Consider the following 20,122-nt stretch of genomic DNA (forward strand, 5'->3'; position numbering starts at 1 on the left):
GTGAGGGACAAGTAGAAGCCTTCAGCTCTTGCACCCAAATCAGCCGTTTTAAAACAACTGGACTGCAATAATAGGGAGAAAGGTATTAACAATAAAAGACATCTGTCCACACCTTCAAATAGTCAGACTCCAACTTCCACCAAGACCAGAAAGCTGTCTCAAGACACCAGGGACAAGACTGGGATGAGCCAGTCAACAATAGGCAAGCAGCTTGGTAAGAAGAGATCAACTGTTGGAGCAATTTTTAGAAAATGGAATAAATACAAGATCACTGACAAGCTCCCTTGACCTGGGGCTCCACGCAAGACCCCTCCTCGTGGGTACAAATGATCAAGCACCCGGTAAGGAAACAGCCCACACCGGGAAAACTGATCAAAGATAACAAAGATTACTATTGGTAACACATCCTACAGCGCTTTCAAGGTCCCCCTGCTTAAGCTAGCTTTCCACCTTGCAGGGGGAGACAAGCTGGCTGCTTAAGTACATTTTATTTATATAGCACTTATCACAGACATCACAAAGTGCTTCACATAGATCAAAACAAAATAAAACAAAGTCATAAAGTGCAGGCTCAACTTTAGAAAAGCTTTAAATAAAGGAAATGGAACAAGAATGAAACTCTGAATCTTCTACTGAGACAAAAGATGGAGCTGCTTTTCCACCGTTCTCTAATCAATAAGTTTTGTCTTTCAGCTGCTGCAGCCTGAGTCATTCTGTGCATGTGCAAGTAGGTGTGTGTGCAAGTTCTTCACTGCAGTGTGAATTCTGTGTAAAATGACGTCAAAGATCCTGCTGGTGGTAAAATATCAGAGTGTGTGTTTGTGTGAAATGAAGGCACATCTCAGACATGCTGTATAAATATGTGAGATGCAGTCACAAGAAGGTCGGATATGTAGGAGGGTGGTGGTAAGCAGGTGGAGATGATGAGAGGAGAAGGTGCTGCAGATGAGGAGAGAGAGATGTTGTTAGATGTCAGGCTGGACGGATGACCTAAAATGCATAAAGCTGTGAATTTAAGGATTCTTGTATAATTCAGGTCAGGAGGCAAATAAATGCAACTTTACATTTAAATGTTTTTTTGTTTTGTTTTGAAAGATGTCCTAACAGGATCCTGGATTTACAAACATAAGAGCCTGAGTTTGAGCATACAGACATTTGCACTTTGTCTCCCTCTAGTGTTTCTTTATGGAGACATTAGGAAAACATTAATTTTGTAAAGCAAACTGCTTTACAATTTATTGATTATTCATCTGAGGATTTTCAGCGTAGTAAATATAAAAAAGAGAACTGATGTGATTAAACGATTAAAAATAGTCGCAAAATTATGAAAAATTTGAATAAAATAAAACTGATGATTTATTTGTATCATTGTTTCCTGTCTCTTTGTGCACGATTGCAAAAATCAGATTTTTTTTAATCTGAGGGACAATAAACTGAGCAGAAAAGAAAGTTTAAACATCCACTTCTCTTCGGATTTGCCTGCAGCGACACCAAAATGTCCACACTAAGTGCCGCTAAAGGGATTTAGCCTGTTCTAGGTGAATTATGAGCTTTTTCTTTTATAGGAATAAGAAAACAACAGGACACTTGATCATAGCAACTCAATCTTTAATATCATAAGATATAAAAATCTTCATCTTTATCATACAATAACATCTTACCATAATACCATCAGTCAAAAGACCACCAAACAAGAAATATATCAGAACTTTGATCCCTTTAGAGGTAAGAAAGCTGGCTAACAGATTATTCAGCCTTACAGGTCCTTCCTTCTTTCATTCTCAATCCCGTTTTCTACTCCAGACATGCTTCCTCACATGTAGGCACCGAGCTGAAAGCAGGACCTACCCATCTGTGGGAATCGGTTTGAGACACACTTCTTCAGAACATCTCAAAATCAAGGTCCGTCGAGTGTAGAAAAAAAAAAGGTGAATTCCAAACTCAGGAATTGCATAAAAAGGGAAATTCCACAATGAGGGAAGAAGAAGAGACCTGCAAGGCAACAAGTCCACAGATCAGCTCAGCGTGTCTTTTACCATTTTAAATCCCCACTTTCTTGAGATGAAAAACCAAACAACAAAAGCTGAAAACACAAGAAACAGCCTTGAAAATACATCTTTCAGAAAAAAAAGTCATTTAGCAAACTGCAACATGCCACATTGTTCCTCGGGCAGGTTTTCTTTCACGGAAAGCCACCTACTTTACTAGTTTTGTAGTCATAAAAATAGTCAACATTTCAAATGTTTGCAAACAGATTTACGAAGCTGAGAAAAGGGAGAGCAGAAAAAACGAGGAAGCCACATGACATCATTACGTCACCAGACCATGCACGGCTCTGCAGCATCCCGCAAGACAACAAACATAAACTGCAAGTCATGCAACTGACACACACAAACTCACACACTCGCACACAATCGCACTGTAAAAGCAAATACTCGTGTATTTTTCTTCCTCCCCAGAATCCACCTCATCTGGTTTGGTTGTACCAAAACCAACAAGGCGTTTGTGGAAAGAGGTTTTATATTTTTATGAAATTATGCTCTTTGAAAAACATTGAACAGCAGCTGAACAGTTTGTGTGTGTGTGTGTGTGTGTGTGTGTGTGTGAGTGTGTGTGTGTGTGTGTGTGTGTGTGTGTGTGTGTGTGTGTGTGTGTGTGTGTGTGTGTGAGTGCAGATTGATTTGGCAGCGCATTTAGAAACATAAAGCTCATCAACTCTGCAAAAACCCCCCCAAAAAAAACAAACAAAAAAAAGAAAATCAGACAGACGGACAACGGAACAGGCAGACGGACAAGCGTGCAGCGAGGATCAACTACAGCAACGATCCAGAGAGAAAACGTTCATGTCACCATCAAAAACAGTTGCAGGTTCATGCAATCACTCGCTCACATGTCGCTCATCCACACGGCAGTAAGACATCCCCCCTCCCCCCTCGTCTTGCTGCTCGGATCACATCGGCCCACACACAGATAGCAAGTGCAGGACCACTGTTTGTGTTCCTTGGCTGTTTTTTAAATCTTTTTTTTTTATACATATATTCTTTTCATTTGGAGGCTGGACGCAACGTCCCAAAGCAAAGCCGCGTGGTGCTGGTGAGCCCCCGGTGACCTGATCAGCTGTTGAGTCTCTACAGGGAGGTGGACGGCAGCTTCTTGACACGCCTCTGGGCGAGGAAGGAGCTCTCGATGGGCTTGAGCTCTGGAGGGGGTTGGGAGTTCTTCAGGGCGGAGTAGGTGGCGGCCATCGCACCCTGAATGTAAACAATAACAAGAGGTTGTTTTTTTTTTACTCTATTTCATTCAAAATTTATGAAATAAACACAAGCAAATGCAATACATAAACATAATGAAAAAAAAACATTTGAATGAAAAGGAGCAGATAGAAGAAAAATCTTATCATTTCTGCCCCTTTTTACAAAAGAAAATTATCTGTAAAACACACAATACAGCCTCAGTCCCTTTCTACTTTTTATATATATAATCATTGACATTTTAATTTACCTTTTCACAATTGCTTAATACATTTGATTTTATGCATTTTTTGAATATAGCAAGTGAGTTTGAATCTTTAATATCTCTGTTAAGGGCATTCCACAATCTTACACCATTTACAGAAATATCACATTCCTTCATTTTGGTTCTGAATTTAGTTTTTTTAAAGACATCAGTCCCTTTTAATATGTACCCACTTACTCTCCTATGAAACATTTTCTGAATATTAGTTGGTAAATTACTCGTATTCGCTCTGTACATTATTTGCAATATTTTCCACTCTACCAAGTCAGGAAATTTCAGTATTTAATATCTAATGAATAATGAATTTGAGTGATCTCTGTAGTTACTGTTATTAATGATCCTCAATGCTCTTTTTTGTAAAATAAACAAAGGTTGAGTAAAAGTTTTGCATGTGGCTCCCCAAATATCCAGACAATAAATTAAATATGTTTCAATCAGCGAGTGATACAACATTAATAACACAGACCAATTTAGCAGAAATGTGACTCTATATAATACCGCTATGGCTTTGGCAACTTTCCCCTTTATATAACTTATGTGATTTCCAAGTGAGACACTCATCAAACATGACTCCAAGAAATTTGGTTTCTTTTACTCTTTGAATTTCCATTCCATCTATCGTTAAAGATACATCACAGTTTCTTTTGTTGTTAAACAGTATAGTTTGTTTTGTTCAGGTTCAATGACCGTCTATTTATATGAAACCATTTTTTTTACTTTAATCAGTTCACTGTTTATTACTTGAGTTACTTCATGTATATTTAATCCTGAATAAAACTGGACCAAGTAGATGAGATATATTTATAAGGTCATTAATAAACAATATGAACAGTTTAGGTCCGAGGACCGACCCTTGTGGCACTCCATAATGAATATCTTTCAATTCAGATCTGGCATCATTTATTTGAACAAACTGTTTCCTATTGTCTAAATAACTATTAACCCATTGATGAGCCACACTTCTTATTCCAGAGTTCTGATCAAAACTGAAGGAGCTCTACTGATCTGTAGTGTTTTAGAGGACTGAGGTAATTTATGGGAACTAGTGGCATCACTTACTCTCCATCCAATCCATTTTAACTAAGGTTTTACATACACACACACACACACACACACACACACACACACACACACACACACACACACACACACACACACACACACACACACACACACACACACACACACACACACACACACACACACACACACACACACACACACACACACACACACACACACACACACACACGAAAACGAGATGGAAAAAATATTGGTTGCTGATTGCGGCCCAGTTTTGCATATCAGACTGATACTTGTATGTTAAAACAGGACTAACATCGGCCAATACCGATTGATGCCAATATATCGTGCATCCCTAATGTTGCCGGAACCATTTGAATTAAATTGAAATGTTAAAAAATGTAACTCGTCCCGTGTTATTGCTCACATGCTTAGTGGTCACTTTTGTGAACAGCTGGGTATATATGTGGGTGTTGGTGGTTGACTTTATATAAGCAACAGTTTAGGACTCTAATGTGACAAGGCCACCCACTGACGGTGTGTGGAGTGGTAATACTGATGATTAAAATAAATAGTAAAAGTAATAATAATATTAAATTAACCAGTGTTTTATTAAAGAAAGTATTTCATTTTTCTTCATTGTTTAGGCTGACTTATGAGCAAAGTTTGGAAAAACAAACAAATTAGCACAAAAGGAACACATTTAAATGGCATTATGCCCTCCTGTGGCCACAATAAATATGACAAAAAAAATTAGAAATTGAGATTTCCACACTGCAAAAACCGATTTTTAAAAAGGCTTGTTATTAGACATGGTATCTTTATTTTCTGCAAAACAACACTACTTAAAGTAAATATTCTCAAATTTGATCCACATTTTCTTGTTGAGTAAAAAGATCTCATAGTGAGGTAAGCAAAATGAAATTGAACATTAGGTTATTATTCTAGTTTTAAGAATTAAAGCCAAGTTACTTTTGCTTACCTCAAAGGCAGATTTCTTTTACTGAAAACCAGAAAATTTGGATCATATTTAAGAATATTTACCTTATTTTAAGTCGTATTGATTTGCAGATTTGTTTTCTTTTTATGACTAAACATTAGACAACATGTCTAAAAACAAGCTTTTTTCAAACTTTCTTGAAAAATCCTTTTTGCAGAGCAATTATGTTTCTTTCCCCTCTGGGAGGAAAGAAAAAAATGTGCAGAGTTGCGTTACCTTGACCAGTTTGGGGTCCTGGTGTGGGAGCTGGCTGTTGGGCAACTTGTCTCTGTGAACGATCCAGGGGTGTTTGAGGACCTGCCTGGCTGTCAGTCTCTGATGGGGGTCCACATGAAGCATCTTGGACACAAGATCCTAGAAAGCGCCGAAAATGTTAGTTTTTTTTGCAAGAAAGAGACCAAAAACATCCCCTAAAGAGCATTTTTACCTTTGCAGCATCAGAAACGGTGTCCCAGTTGCCTCCATTCAGACTGAAGTGACCATTTCCTATCCTGTTCAGGATCTCATTCGGAGTGTCTTCAGGTCCGTTAGCAAACGGAGTAAAGCTGGTGAAAGGAAAGTAGAAAGAAGAGTCAATACAGAAAGAAAAATTAGTAAAATTAGGTAAAACAAAACCATCTGAGTTATTTACCCAGCCAACATGGTGTAGAGTAAAACTCCCAGGCTCCAGATGTCGCATCCTTCATCGTAACCCTGACGCTTCAACACCTACCAGCAGAAATGATCAGGTGTTAAAATGGCACGCCTGATAAAGGTTCAGTCAAATCTGATCCCTAGAAGAGCTACACGACTCGCCTCAGGAGCCACAAAGTTGGCGGTATAGCACGGTGTCATCAGCAGCCCGTTGTTGGCACGCAGCTGCTTAGCAAAGCCGAAGTCACAGATCCGGATCGACTCGGGATTCCCAGATTCGTCCACGTAAAGGATGTTGCTGGGTTTAAGGTCTCTGTGCACAACCTGGAAAACAGCAGGATGTAACCAGAGCTGTCTGTTCCTGGATGATGTTGTACGTCAAACATTATAGAGATGGCGAAGAGGAAGCTGGATGCTGAGAAGACCCCTCACCCCCTGAGAGTGGAGGTACTCCACGGTCTTGGTGATGGTGTGCAGCACAGCGCTGGCTTCGAGCTCTGAAAAAGACTTCTGCTTGAGAATCCGATCCAGTAATTCACCTCCACGCATCAGCTCCGTCACCAGGAACACCTGCTTCCCGTTGTCGTACACCTGGGACATCCACAAACAAAACGCTTTACCGATTCTGAGGGGTTTCCGCTCCTCCGGAATCAAACAGGTGATTCAGACTCACGTCCTTCAGCGTGATGATGTTGGGATGTTGTCCGTATCGGAGCAGAATCTCAATCTCTTCAGACGGATCTGTGCTGGTCTTATCAATCACCTGTCACATAAAAATAAATAAATAAAAATAATAAACAATCACAGGATCTTTACACTTTCAAAATAAAAGCTCTGTCTTAAAACAGTTCATAAACATAAAATATTACATAAATTCCTTCTCAGTTTTATACAGTTTAGTGTTTTTTTAAAGACCAAGTTCACTGAGAAACCATTTATACTTGTTATTTTTTAAATATGATTGGTCAATCCAAGATTCACGTGCAGGCTGAATATGAAAATAGTCTCCACCTCGTTTCCTGTATTAGCCGCCGATAGAAGATAGATGTAGAACAGCTTGGAGTACAAAAGCCAGTCGGATCTACATTCTCACCCATCTTGGCTCGTGACAGGAAGACTGTTGATGATTTAAGCCGGGCGTACACTGTGCAACTTTTTCACTTTTTTGAGCCAATTTTCCACTCGTGCGAGAATCCACAAGATCGGGGCGAGTTTTGCGCCGAGCAGTCGTAAAGTGTACAGGGGGTTACGAGAGGCGATTAACACCACGTGACCAGCTACCGATCAGCAATCGTGAGCTCGCACGGACTTCTGGCGTGTTCGATATTTTGCTCGTCCTTCGTGAGGTTATCGCACTGTTGAAGCGGCGCTGCGAGCAGCTGCGACCCAAAAAGTATCAGAACCGCTCACGGCGCATGCGCAATCCTGCATCAACACCACTCGCCCGCTATTTCCCTAATAACACACGTTGTTCGTTTTTATTTCTACACGTTTTTTTTACTCACAAAGACTGTCAAGAAAGCGTGTTTGTCGTGTTCACGTCAAATTAAACTGATCACAAAACACAGATTTACTTTATTTATTTAGTTTTCCTCATCCAACCCCCATAAATCCCAGTGTGGCCTCCTGCAGCACTCCCAAAGGACAACAGGCAAGATAAAAAAGTCTGACGTATTGTGTAAAAACTGCTATTTTTAGGTCCGACGTGTTGCTACCAGACGTACAGTGTGAGCAGTCAGATCGCATCTGAGAACTGGCTCGTACAGTGTGAGCACATGACTCGTGAGATCTGCTCTGCGAGGAAGTCGTACAGTTTGAGCTGAAGCTGAGTACTACGAGTGAAAAAGTCGTACAGTGTCCGCCCAGCTTTAGCATCCAGGAGAGAGTAGAGCACGTCTCGGCTAGTAGGAGCTAACAGTTAGCATCAGCAATTCCATAACATGGCAAAACTCCTCCAGGCTTGTGTTATTTGTGGAGATAAAACATCAACTTTGCAAAGCAAAAAGAGTCAGTGGTAGAGTTGCGTTGCTGTTAGCCAATCAGAGGTAAGACGCCCTGACATCAGGGATAGAAGACTTCAAATCCTGCCGTGTTCTGCTCCTCAATCCTCTGGCTAACTTCTACTTCCTGAAACATGAGCACCAGAGGGTTTTTCCTCCACAGAGATCGACTCATAAGGCATTTATTTATACTATAGACCACTGCAGATGTGCTGAAAAAACAAGTGAACTTGGTCTTAAAGTAATAAGCCAAAACTTGAAAGTACAAAACAAAGCCTTACAAGCTCTTTGCTGAAATTTCACTGCTCTTTTCTGTACGTGACAGGCTTTCCTCGGGTCTATTCATACCTTGACAGCATACTCGGTGTTGGTGGTTTTGTGGACACATCGCTTACAGACAGAGAAGGAGCCCATGCCTATGTCCTCCTTGAGTATGTACCCGTCATTGAACAGAAGGTTCTTTCCATGAAGCTGCTGCGGAAAAAAGGGAGATGAAAGTTTGAAGAGAGGCGGAGGAGTGACAGGCTGACGAGGGCGGATGACGGTGACGCTGGATTTATCTGTGGGAGCACTTCCTCTCTGGTGTCTCTAAATCTACATCAGGCAGGAAAATACTGGTACTTGTGGGCTGCTATAACCTTTTGAGCTTATATTGACACAGACATGTATCACGTGTGATTAACAGCGGACCTGGACCACGGGGTGTGGTGTGGGCTGCACTGGCTCCACTAAACCTTCTTCATCCAACAGATTTGATGCAACAAAGCTGAATCCTCTGAATAGCTGATGAGCTCCAGCACTGGGAGGCACGCCAGGAGAGTCTTAAAGAACAAAAAAAAAAAAAAAAAAAACATCAGTCTAATGAAAGAAAAGCTATAGAGAGAAAATAATCTACTGTTTACAGCACTTTGACCTCTGACCTTTCGGTGTGCGGGATGTGAACTCGGAGTCGAAGTAAAAGGTGTCATCTGGACGTGCTACAGCTGGCCTGAACGGGGGTTTTACTTCCCTTCTGAAGAGTTTCTGAAAGCAAAATGAACCAACTTTTACTAAAAAATGTAAAAAAAGATGTTTTAAATTTTCAACAGATCCTTTTATTTAAAAAATGATCACAAATAAAATTGAAACCAGAAACTCACGTTCCAGTCTATAGTGGAGAAAAAACCGTGGCGTTTGATCTCCTCTGCACCATCAGCTCCCGATCCTACATGGATGATATTTTGCGTTGTTGAATCTTTTTTGTAAAACTGTTTAAATCATTACTTAAAGAGTTGACACCGACCCAGTCTGTTGACAGGGTTCCTCTTGAACAAAGCCCTGAGCAGCGACTGGGCCTCGACACTCAGGAACTGAGGCATTCCTAAGCGCGCCCTGTGTTTAGACAGAGCAAAGATTTCAATATGGCCACCATCATGTTTCTTTTATTCCAGTGTTTTTACTTACTTTAAAATCAGGTTCATAGTTTCTTTTCGGTCCTTCCCTTGAAACGGAAGTGCTCCTGTCAGCATCTCAAACTAACGGAGAGAGAACTTCAGTTATTTAAAGAACTAAATGAACTAGGGATGGGGGGGGGGGGGGGTCAAGAAAGCATTAAAGTAGGAAGAAAACACCCAAACTGTCCTTTAAGTTTCACTTTCATTTTTTTTAGGAAGTACACGGATTAAAAACTTGACGGGGCGTATTGAGCACCGGTGCTGCAGGAGAACTAGAAACTAGAGGTGCTGAAAAAAATCGATTCAGGTCTGAATCAGGATTCTTATTTATAAAGATTCAGAATCGATTCCAAGAACTCAAATATTTGGCATGTTACAGGTTTGAGATGCACTTTTTTGATCTTTGTTAGGAGAGTCAGTACTCCGTTTACTTTTGTGGTCCCATAAATTGAGATGATTTATGTTTGAATCTGCTGATAAGAGGGCACTTGAATGTAATTTTTTCCATACTCAGAAAATAAATATGAGAATATCTCAAATTTCTAAGTTGATAAATGAGTACTCAGGATTACTCATGTAACTTGTTTCTACACATAGTATTTGACCGTATTACTTTCAAAGCTACTGTTAGGTAACTACAGATTTGTTATATTTTACAAGGTAAGCAAAAATAAATGTTGCCTTTTGGTCAAAAGATTGCTTCTGTTTACAGTTTTAGAATCACTTTTACATTTTTGGAGCATGACCAGTTTGAAGTCAGATAAAAATGTCCCATAGCTTTAACTAACTTGTACATCAAAGTAGTTCACCCTGGAGCTGACACTCTTAGTTAATACTGATTGTGAATCGATTTAAATTGAGAACCGAGAATCGATTCTGAATCGAATCGGCACCCCAAGAATCGCAATCGAATCAAATCGTGAGTTGCTCTAAGATTCACAACTCTACTAGAAACCCCGATGTTTTGCAGTCTGTTGACAATTTCTTTGTTTATTAGCGTAACTTTCTCTGTCAGCTGGCTCCGTGTTTTGGTCTGACTTCACTGAGAACTGTGTTAGAGGCAAACTGGGGATTAATGGCGACCAGTGATTTGCTTTGTTGATGCCCAAAGGCAAAAGCTAACAGCAAAAGTAGCTTGTTTGAAGGCAGCGAACCATGGAGCTGTCCTTACCAGCATGTTGAACGCTCAGTATGCACACATGACAAGTGTCTGTAGCTCTGCCTTGGCTGTCTGGTTTAAACTAACGCCAAGCTGCAGATATTTTAGCTCTCCTGAGGGGACACGTTAGCTTGCTTGGTGTCCGAGTCCTTGCCTGCCATAAATTGTGTGACGTTACTGTGTTGTTTTCGTACAAGAAACAAATATTGATATAGAGGGACTTATTGAAATGAAAACAAAACCATTTTTATTCAGTTTGAAAATCTCTATCTCAGGATGAAATTAAAAAGTCATGTTTGTTGTTTTATCCAATTTATTTCTCCTGATTCCGATCCTTCCAAAAAACGAATCGGAGCGTCCCTAAAACGAACAACTTGAAATAATAAATTCTTCTCACCATCAGTACTCCAAACGACCACCAGTCGGCGCTGTGAATGTGACCCTGCCTGTTCACCACCTCCGGAGCCATGTACTCTACAGTACCACAGAAGGAGTACGCTTTCTTTTCATGGTCGATGGCTTCTTTGCACAAACCAAAATCTGCGCGGAACAGAAACACAAAGCTCAGTCCCACAATATCAACATACGCGTGTTGCGTTAAACAACAGAAGCACTTCATCATGGGTATTTCATGTCTGAACTTCCAGAGGGTCACCTTGGGATCAAAGGCTCGTAATGGAGATAAGATAAAGAGTAATAATTAATGTGAGGGAACAAGCACTGGGCCTGTATGGAGATATGTGCAGTCAGAAAGATAAAGCTGTCATGGAGCGATGAGTAATGAAGGTCAACGGGGCAGAGGAGATTTAAGAGTGTGTGTGTGTGAGAACAGTAGACTCACCTGTGAGTTTGATATGACCCTCCTCATCCAGGAGAATGCTGTGAAAGACCAAACTGTATATTCATTTAATCTGTAGTGGAGAAAATTTCTGCTTTAGTGGGAAAACGTGTTTTTACTTTTCAGGTTTGAGGTCTCTGTAAATGATGCCCAGGCTGTGGAGATGGTCCAGTCCTAAAGCCAGCTCGGCCAGATAAAACTTCACATCCTCTTCTGTGAACATCACCTAGGAGTAAATCATACAAGTGATAAAAAGTTGTACCAAACAGATCAGACAAAATAGATGGTTCATTTTTTAATTTAAAGCCCCAGTCAGTAAAAACAATTCAACTCTTTAGCGAAACGCAGTTCAGGGTAGGTATTGCATCTACGGTAGCCCACACACATCAAAAAGGCCATGCCAAAGCGCAAACGTGAAATGCAGAGCATTATATCTTTTATGTCCGTAAGGAGCTCCTGTATTTCAAGATGGCGCTTGACAATGGAGGGTCAACTACAGCTTATGTATGTAAAAATGTAAAATTTTACGCTAATAGGAATAAATAAAACAGATATTGATGAGAAATATTAATAAAAAAGGACAATTTTATAGTAAATAAGTAAATATATTACAGACTGTGCTTTTAGGGATTCCCCTTTACCTCTTTAGAGAGCCGTGTGAAAAGATCTCCACCTCTGAGAAAATCCAAGATCAAGTATAACTTCCCTTCAGTCTGGAATGCTACAGATGAATATTCAAATATAAATCATCAAGCATGCACAGCTCAGATCTTAACGTTAAAACTCAAACAGTAATATTATTATCTCTGTTTAAGTGATTTTAATACAGCGAGCTGGCTCACCGTAGTGCAGCTTGACAACAAATGGGTGGTTGACGTCTGCAAGGATGTTTCTCTCCATCTTGGTCCTCACGCGGTCTCTGACTGAAGGACAAGAGTAAAAAGTCAATGCATTTTTCTATAAATTCTTCATCTGTGTTATTTGAAAAGAAAATACAAGAGAAGATGGTTTGTTTCTTTTATTCTTTTAAAAAGAACCCATTTCCAATTAAGAAAATCAACAGAACTCAGAAATACGCTATGAAAAGTTTAGATAACTTCTTTTAAAGTTGCAGAAACATGTTTATCGTGTCTTGGTGACATTAACTCAAGCAATATTTTTTTTCCTGGAATTTGAAATAAAATGATTAAAAGATGTCTAGATTTGAAGACAGATGTAAAGTGAAAAAAAAAAACAATTTGTACTGGAAATTTATTCCTGTTAATCAAATAAAAACTACATGGATTAATTAATCTGTGGAAGAAAATATGTTCTATAAATTAAGTTAAAATGCTGCATGGTGGTGCAGTGGTTAGCACTGTTGCCTCGCAGCAAGAAGGTTGCAGGTTCGAAACTCGGCTGTGGCCTTTCTGCGTGGAGTTGCGTGTTCTCCCCATGCAAGTGTGGGTTTCCTCCGGGTACTCCGGTTTCCCCCACAGATCACAACATGCCCTACAAGTTAAGAATTGTATGTCGCTTTGGATAAAAGCGTCTGCCAAATAAATAAACATAAATAAAAAAATAAAAATAAACATAAAATGCATTCACACTCATTAATAAAATGAATAAGACACGCTTCTTAATTTTGATTATTTCTTTGCAGTTTTACTGTGAACACGAAGAAGCATTTCAGCCAGCACATTTTAATTAGAGTTTTGGTACATATTTGCTTCCATATTGTGAAAGAGAAAAAAAATGTTTTGCAAAAAGTGACTGATTAGAGCCGATGAAGATGTCTTAGTTGGCATTCACTTTTGATTTGCACGACCTAAGCTAACCACAACCCTCTGGGAGACCGTGTGAACAGTTTGCACGCCCTGTTGTTTGTTGAGAAGATGAGACCACATCATCTGACAACAACCCACAGAAAGCTGGGGTGGTCTTTGCTTACAGGTGACATTTTTTGGCAGATATGAAACTGAGACTAATAATCACTACAAAAATAAAAAAGATCACAGGAAACCTTCCAAAAAACACAAGAAAATAATAGTATTATTATTAATTTTCATCACCTTTATCAGTTATGGAGGGTTATTCCAAGTGTGTGTACCTTTAAGAGTGGCCTTCTTCAGGACCTTCATGGCATAAAGCTCGTTGGCATCTGGAGGGGTCACCTTCCGTACAAGGAACACCTGCAAAACAAAAACAACCCTTATGCTTCTGGAGAGCGACCGAATTAAACAACGAGAGAAAAATATTTAAAAGTTGGACAAAGCGAGCCTAGGTGTGTTACCTTTCCAAAAGACCCCTGACCCAAAACTTTGAGCAGCTCGAACTGCGAGGCGTCTGCCTTCTCCGAGCCCTCCTTGACCACGTGGGTGATGTTGATCTCCTTGATGTCTCCATCTTCCTACAGAGTGAAAGCACAAAGCAGGTGCGTGAGCTGTAAAAGTAATCTAAGATGGTCGATCTGCAAATAGAACATTTCTGAACAGATGCGTCTTTGGGCATAAATAGAACCGTTTATCAAAATAAAAGCACAGAGAAAGAGGAAGCGCAGTAAAAAGAGAAACTGGTGTGCAAATGTAAGAGATTATGTTCTTATAAATGAGATGCAATGCTATCGAGTTTCTGGAACTAATGGTGACAACGGAGTTAAATGGAATTACCGGAGAACTCTTAAAAAGGAACATGGGTCTAGCGTTTAGTTATTTTTGGTCAAGAGCTGTTAAAACCACAGATTTTGCTCTTTGATCAAGGACTTGTGCAGGTTTATCTCTGGGTGGAGTAACGTTTGCGCTGCTGAAAGCACATAAAAATACCGTCAAAAGATAAAACAAGTTCAGAACGCTTGAGTTTGATGTTTGCAGAGCAGGAAAATATAAATGATGACTCTGAAAAGCAGCAGTGAAAGAAGAAAAAGCACTTTTTCACTCCAATGAAAGGATCCAGCTTGGATTTTTTTAAAACAGATTACTGCACTCAATTTTTTACATTGATTTTAGTTAATGGTCACCAGAAGAGGAAGCACCTACTTCCAACTCATAAACCATAGATGTATTACTGGTAACAAACAAAGGTGGATCTTCTGATGCCCAGACGAGGGACTCATGATGGGGTTTTATTTTTTGTAGCTACTTTAGATTCAGGTTTTTGTGTAATCTTTAAAAAAATGTTACTTGTTAGATTTTAAAAACAACCACAAACCACTGAAGCCTGGATCTGTGTGACAACAGGAAACCAGCCTATCAGCTGCGCCTCGCTTCTGAACAAACATCAACAAAAACACCCTCATTTGCACTTTGCAGTGACAATGCATCTCATATTTCTTCACATAACCTAAAAAATTAGAAAACAACTCAAGTGGGAAAACGTGAAGAAGACAGACGTGAACTTGAGGAGGGATCACTTTACCGTCCACTGGTTCCTTGGTTCGGGTGAAATGTCACCGTCTGCTGCAGCTGAGGCTCTGCAGCCGTTACAGCGAGCGGGACTACCAGTCAGGGATTTGTTCTTTCTGAACAGGTAAAGGGACAGCACGCGGCTCAGCTTGAACTTTTTTTTGTCCTTTTCCATCTCAGCATTGTCCATGCTGTTTTACGCTCCTACCCGCATCCATCACAAGGCGACCGCCGCAGCAGCTCGCACAAATTCATCTCAGGCTCTCTTCAGTGCGAGCACGGCTCAGACTCTCTTGTGCTCCCATGTTAAAGTTGGTTCTGCAGGTGAAAGTCCACAGCATCTGCATTTTATCTACCGTCCTGTTTTTTAACAAAATGCATCTTCTTCTCTTCCATCGTGTCTCCTGTCATCCCTCCGTTTGTGTTGTTCTGGTTTGACCTGCGTGCCCTCTCTGCTGAAGTGAGCTACAGCTAGAATGAACAGGAAGGAAGAGCCTGCTCGTATTCTCGCAGTCCTGCGCCCAACTAGTGGAGCGCAAACACATCTGTGGCCGACACAGACAGAAACAGATAGAATTGCAAGAAAGCAAAAGAGGAGAGGAAAAAGTGTAAGAATAGCTGCCAATCAGACTGAAAAAGCAAAGCAAACACTTAGAAAATACCTCAAGAGCATGAAACTAAGATTGGGTAGGTAGTTTAACATTTTTAAACAAAACTAAAACAAAAATGTTTCAAACTGACTCTCTGACCTTTTCCCCTAATCTGGCCTTTCCAGTAGATGCGTAACAGAAGCGCTTTATCCGCAAACTCTCTTTCCACTGGAGACATGAAACGGTAGGTGGTCTCACAGACAAAAGGGGATTTATCTTTTGCGAACTGGAGATAAGTGATTAGCATGGCGTTCAACCTTACACCACATCGGTGTATTGTTTTAGCTGGTGGTTGTAGTGTTAGCAGGAGTGTGCTAGCATCGCGAGTGCTGGTATCCTACTGGTTTTAGATCTTAACCTACTTGAACTCTGCAGATTCATTTAAAGGGAGTGATTAGCAGTTCCTATAGAACCTGATGAAGGCTGAGGAGGTCATTTGGTAGCTAGAATCAGGTATATCTGAGCAGGAACACACCAAAACCATTACTTTTCCTTCAAAATGTTGTATGAGGCGTGCTTTTCAGCTCCTTCCAGAAGGGAAAGGTGGCGGGCGCTACAGTCGTTCCAATTTCAAAACCGTCTCTTCCTCTCCTTGATGACATCATGCTATGGAGCACAGCTTTAACTTTTGCCACAGTATAAACACAGGAGAGAGAGAGAGAGAGAGAGAGAGAGAGAGAGAGAGAGAGAGAGAGAGAGAGAGAGAGACAGAGACAGAGAGAGAGAGAGAGAGAGAGAGAGAGAGAGAGAGAGATGGAGCACGGATGAAGTGTCCACATTACCGTGACAATTCGGACAACTAACATTTTGGCTGGGTGACAGACAATTTCCTAATTGTGGAAAATCATGTGAACAGCTCCATTCCTGCTCACCTTGTCACCTGAGATGTCTCTATTTTCTTTCCCCTGCATCACTTTTTTTGCTCCTGATCCAATAATTCTGCAGCGAGTAAATCAGCTGTGGAAAAACCGAGCTCCCCAGCTCTGCACTGCAGTCTGAAAGCTGGACGCTTTTCTTTTTCCTGATTGGCAGATGAACAATCCAGAGGACAAAAAGACAAAAATGCATAACGAAAGCTAGAAGAAAGGAGGAGCGACACTGACTGGTTTAAATCTTTAACAGGTGAGGGCTTACCTGTTCTCTAATATTGGCAAACTCCCTCTCTACCCAGCTGATGTGTGACTCGTTCTAAAGGGACCAATTTAATGGAGCAGTTAACTTTATTAGGATTACTACATTTTGCACACACACACACACACACACACACACACATACACACACACACACACACACACACACACACACACACACACACACACACACACACACACACACACACACACACACACACACACACACACACAAGGGGGTAAAAGTAGCGTGATGGTAGCCACACCAGTAACAGGAAACCTCGCTTCCCTCCCAGTTTTCACTTCCTCTTTATTTGAACCGATCTCACTTCCTTCCTGTTCGATAAGTCCTACGAACTCGTGCCGAGTCCCCCGGTAAAACGCTAGAGATCTCAGAGATGTTATAACACGCCACTCTGATCTCACCCCAAATCAAATCAACTTTATTTATATAGCACTTTTCATACATAAAAATATGCAACTCAAAGTGCTTCACAGATTAAAATGGCCCCATAGATCCTATATTCCCATCCCAGCCCCCCTCCAAGTATAAAACAATTGACAATTACACTTCCCCTCCCGCAACCAATTTCCAAGGGCCAGCGCTGCTCTAACGAGCAGATGCTGTTGTACTGAAAGGAGTCTCCAAGTTTAAAACTGATGTCGTAAGGACTGTTTAGGAAAAAAATACAAATAGAGAATTTTAAAGTGTGACTCATACTTTTTAATTCATTATCAATTTTTAGACAGAAAGAAGATATTTCATCTGAGTTTTTATGATTAATGACGTGGAAGACTCTTTAATTTCACAGCTGAGAAGTCAGTAACCTTCATCACACGCAGACCCCCCTAACCATTATATCACACACACACACACACACACACACACACACACACACACACACACACACACACACACACACACACACACACACACTGTGTTTCTTTTTATCAAACATGCAAAAAGAAAACAAAAAAGTGACCACTTGCCTCTTTTGCATGAGTTTTGGTGCGGAATATGAACCTCCACATGTCCAATTATTTCCATGTCACTGACGCTGTCACTGGTGAGTCTCAACTGTCTTACAAACACACAGCTTCTGTGTCAGTTAGCCAACCCTTTGTGTGTGTGCAATACCACAGGAGATGAAATCTGCTTGCACACACACACACATGCACACGCACGCACGCACACGCACACACACACACACACACACACACACACACACACACACACACACACACACACACACACACACACACACACACACACGCACACACACGCACACACACACACACACACGCACACACACACACGCACACACACACACGCACGCACACACACACACACACACACACCCCCCAAAATGGGAAGTTATAAAAATGGGTAAAAGCAGCAGCAGATGGATTTGTTGGGGCTAAAGAGGGAGGGTGACACGACTCTTGGAGGAAGGAATAAGACTTGGTAAAGGCTCAAAATGCAGATTAAACAAATGCAGCTAATTTACATAATAAGGACATTCATTAAAGGATCACCAAAAGGAGGAAACAGATCTTAAATCTGAAGAACATGTACATTGTGTTCAAATGTAGCCATTTATTTGAGTTCTATTTGATAAGAAGACTGCATCACAATATTATTTAGTACTTCTCATACATCCTTTAGAACAGGGGTGGGGAACCCTGGTCCATCGAGGGCTGCTATCCAGCATATTTTAGTTTCAACCCTGCATCATCACCTGAGTTCAGTCAGCAGGTGATTAACGGGCTTCTGTGGAGCCTGATGAGCTGCTGAACAGGTGAATCAACCACTGAATCAGAAGTGTTGGGGGCAAGGATGTGCAGGATCCTGGCCCTCGAGGACCAGGGTTCCCCATGCCTGCTTTAGAAGCTGATGCATCCTGTGCAAGGCAGACGTGGTGTAATGCTCTTTGGTCAACACAAGGGGCCAGCGTTGGGCCAGAACTCCAAAAGAATGAGCCCTGTGAGATATGAGCCTCAGACAAGTAAGGACATGCTCACATTGTTAGCGCCTGCCTCATCCGAATCCCTGCACTGGCTTTGACATCACTTACAGAACAAGAGATAAAGAGTGGAACAGAAAAGGTGGATGGTGACTGGGCTGGAGTGCCCGTAGAATAAAGGTCAAGTAGGTCAAAGCCCTACAACAGCCAGTTCTAGTTTAATAATAACCTGCTCGGTTTGATGGAAAGGTTGAGAGGAGTGAGTCACGTCAGGAGCAACCTAAAGAGAGTGAGAGGGATGAGTTTTTTTTGGGGGGGGGGGCTGGGAGATGATTTTAGTTTTCTCTGTGTAGCCTATCCTTCCTAGAAAAAAAGGAGTTTGGAGCACCTGCAGGTTTTCAAAACATGACAGGGCTGGCTGCTCAGAGCAAGCGAGAGAGAGGGAGAGTATGCTGGGAAAAGGGCGTTTTAGGTAGTCTCAACATCCACGGAGGTTCAGTAAAAGTTTTGGGAAAATTCCGTTTAAATGACGCCTACTTTTGCATTCTTAAACTTCCCTTCAGAAATTTGGAAAACTCAATTAAATCAACACTAAATTGGTAATACAGCAAGATTTAGTTTAACAGACCAACTTCTCAAACTTAAATTTGGGCACTAAAACTCCAACAAACTACAAAAACAAAGTCCACAGTCCTGATTCAAAATTCAGTCACACACACTTGAAAGGTGGATAAAAAAGGTGAGAATAGTTTGCATTTCTAAACTGCACATGGCACCAAAATGCACAAATAAGTAGTGGCAGCTCGTCCATGGGGGGCGCTAGGGTGACACCCCACCAGTCTCACAAGAAGAAGAAAATAGGAATTACAAAATATAAAAAAACAACATGAAAATGAAACCAAACTATCTCTACATCATACAGACTATAAGTGCTGTGTACAATCTGCATTTAAGTATAGTTTAAAAATGTTATTTACACTTTTAGCACTACCGAATCATCTTGTGAAGTATTTCCTGTTCCTTTTGGGCACAGCAATCTCTACCATAGACCGTATATGTCGATGCCATAGACCTAAGCTAACGGGCGCATGCGCGCTGGATCTCCCCTCCTAATGCAAGCAGTAGGAGAGCCTTTGAGTAGGATCTGGCTGCAGACATCAGCTGGTGTGTCACCGGAAGAACTTTCTAGCGAGAACAAGACGGCGTGTCATTGCTTTCACCGGAAGATCGACGAGCGAAAGACCTCGGCAGGAAGTTGGTCTTTTTTGGCAGCTGCTTTTGTGTCAACCATACTCGGCGGGTTTCATAGAGGAAAGGTAAGGATGAAATTAACTAATTGTTGCAACCGTTCTTTGTTCTTAAATGTAGGCACTATAGCATTCAAAGCTTTACCAGA

The 20,122-nt window shown here is 41.0% G+C and overlaps 1 protein-coding gene across 4 annotated transcripts in view; it reads right to left on the bottom strand.

Annotated features, from left to right (window-relative positions):
- Positions 1-1,591: 1,591 nt before the first annotated feature.
- rps6ka1 (ribosomal protein S6 kinase a, polypeptide 1) overlaps positions 1,592-20,122 on the bottom strand; it is a 65,137-nt gene continuing 46,606 nt past the window's right edge. The window contains exons 1-22 of one of the 4 annotated variants that reach the window (XM_070546871.1): positions 14,996-15,333; positions 13,875-13,991; positions 13,692-13,773; positions 12,445-12,525; positions 12,244-12,323; positions 11,722-11,828; positions 11,606-11,643; positions 11,162-11,304; positions 9,616-9,686; positions 9,455-9,543; positions 9,312-9,376; positions 9,093-9,195; positions 8,863-8,993; positions 8,521-8,646; positions 6,846-6,935; positions 6,605-6,763; positions 6,335-6,496; positions 6,171-6,247; positions 5,967-6,084; positions 5,756-5,893; positions 3,110-3,251; positions 1,592-1,992 (exon numbers count right to left, since the gene is read on the bottom strand). In XM_070546871.1, the coding sequence (XP_070402972.1) occupies positions 3,129-3,251; positions 5,756-5,893; positions 5,967-6,084; positions 6,171-6,247; positions 6,335-6,496; positions 6,605-6,763; positions 6,846-6,935; positions 8,521-8,646; positions 8,863-8,993; positions 9,093-9,195; positions 9,312-9,376; positions 9,455-9,543; positions 9,616-9,686; positions 11,162-11,304; positions 11,606-11,643; positions 11,722-11,828; positions 12,244-12,323; positions 12,445-12,525; positions 13,692-13,773; positions 13,875-13,991; positions 14,996-15,172 (2,277 nt within the window). In that variant the 5' untranslated portion in view covers positions 15,173-15,333 and the 3' untranslated portion in view covers positions 1,592-1,992; positions 3,110-3,128. Of the gene's footprint in view, positions 1,993-2,983; positions 3,252-5,755; positions 5,894-5,966; positions 6,085-6,170; positions 6,248-6,334; positions 6,497-6,604; positions 6,764-6,845; positions 6,936-8,520; positions 8,647-8,862; positions 8,994-9,092; positions 9,196-9,311; positions 9,377-9,454; positions 9,544-9,615; positions 9,687-11,161; positions 11,305-11,605; positions 11,644-11,721; positions 11,829-12,243; positions 12,324-12,444; positions 12,526-13,691; positions 13,774-13,874; positions 13,992-14,995; positions 15,341-16,766; positions 16,821-17,752; positions 17,890-20,122 lie in introns of those variants that run through there. The other 3 variants (XM_054741670.2, XM_070546872.1, XM_070546873.1) reach the window with 3 other exon arrangements.

The sequence above is a fragment of the Nothobranchius furzeri genome, chromosome 18, assembly GCF_043380555.1.
Source record: "Nothobranchius furzeri strain GRZ-AD chromosome 18, NfurGRZ-RIMD1, whole genome shotgun sequence".
In the NCBI taxonomy this organism is placed as follows: Eukaryota; Metazoa; Chordata; class Actinopteri; order Cyprinodontiformes; family Nothobranchiidae; genus Nothobranchius; species Nothobranchius furzeri.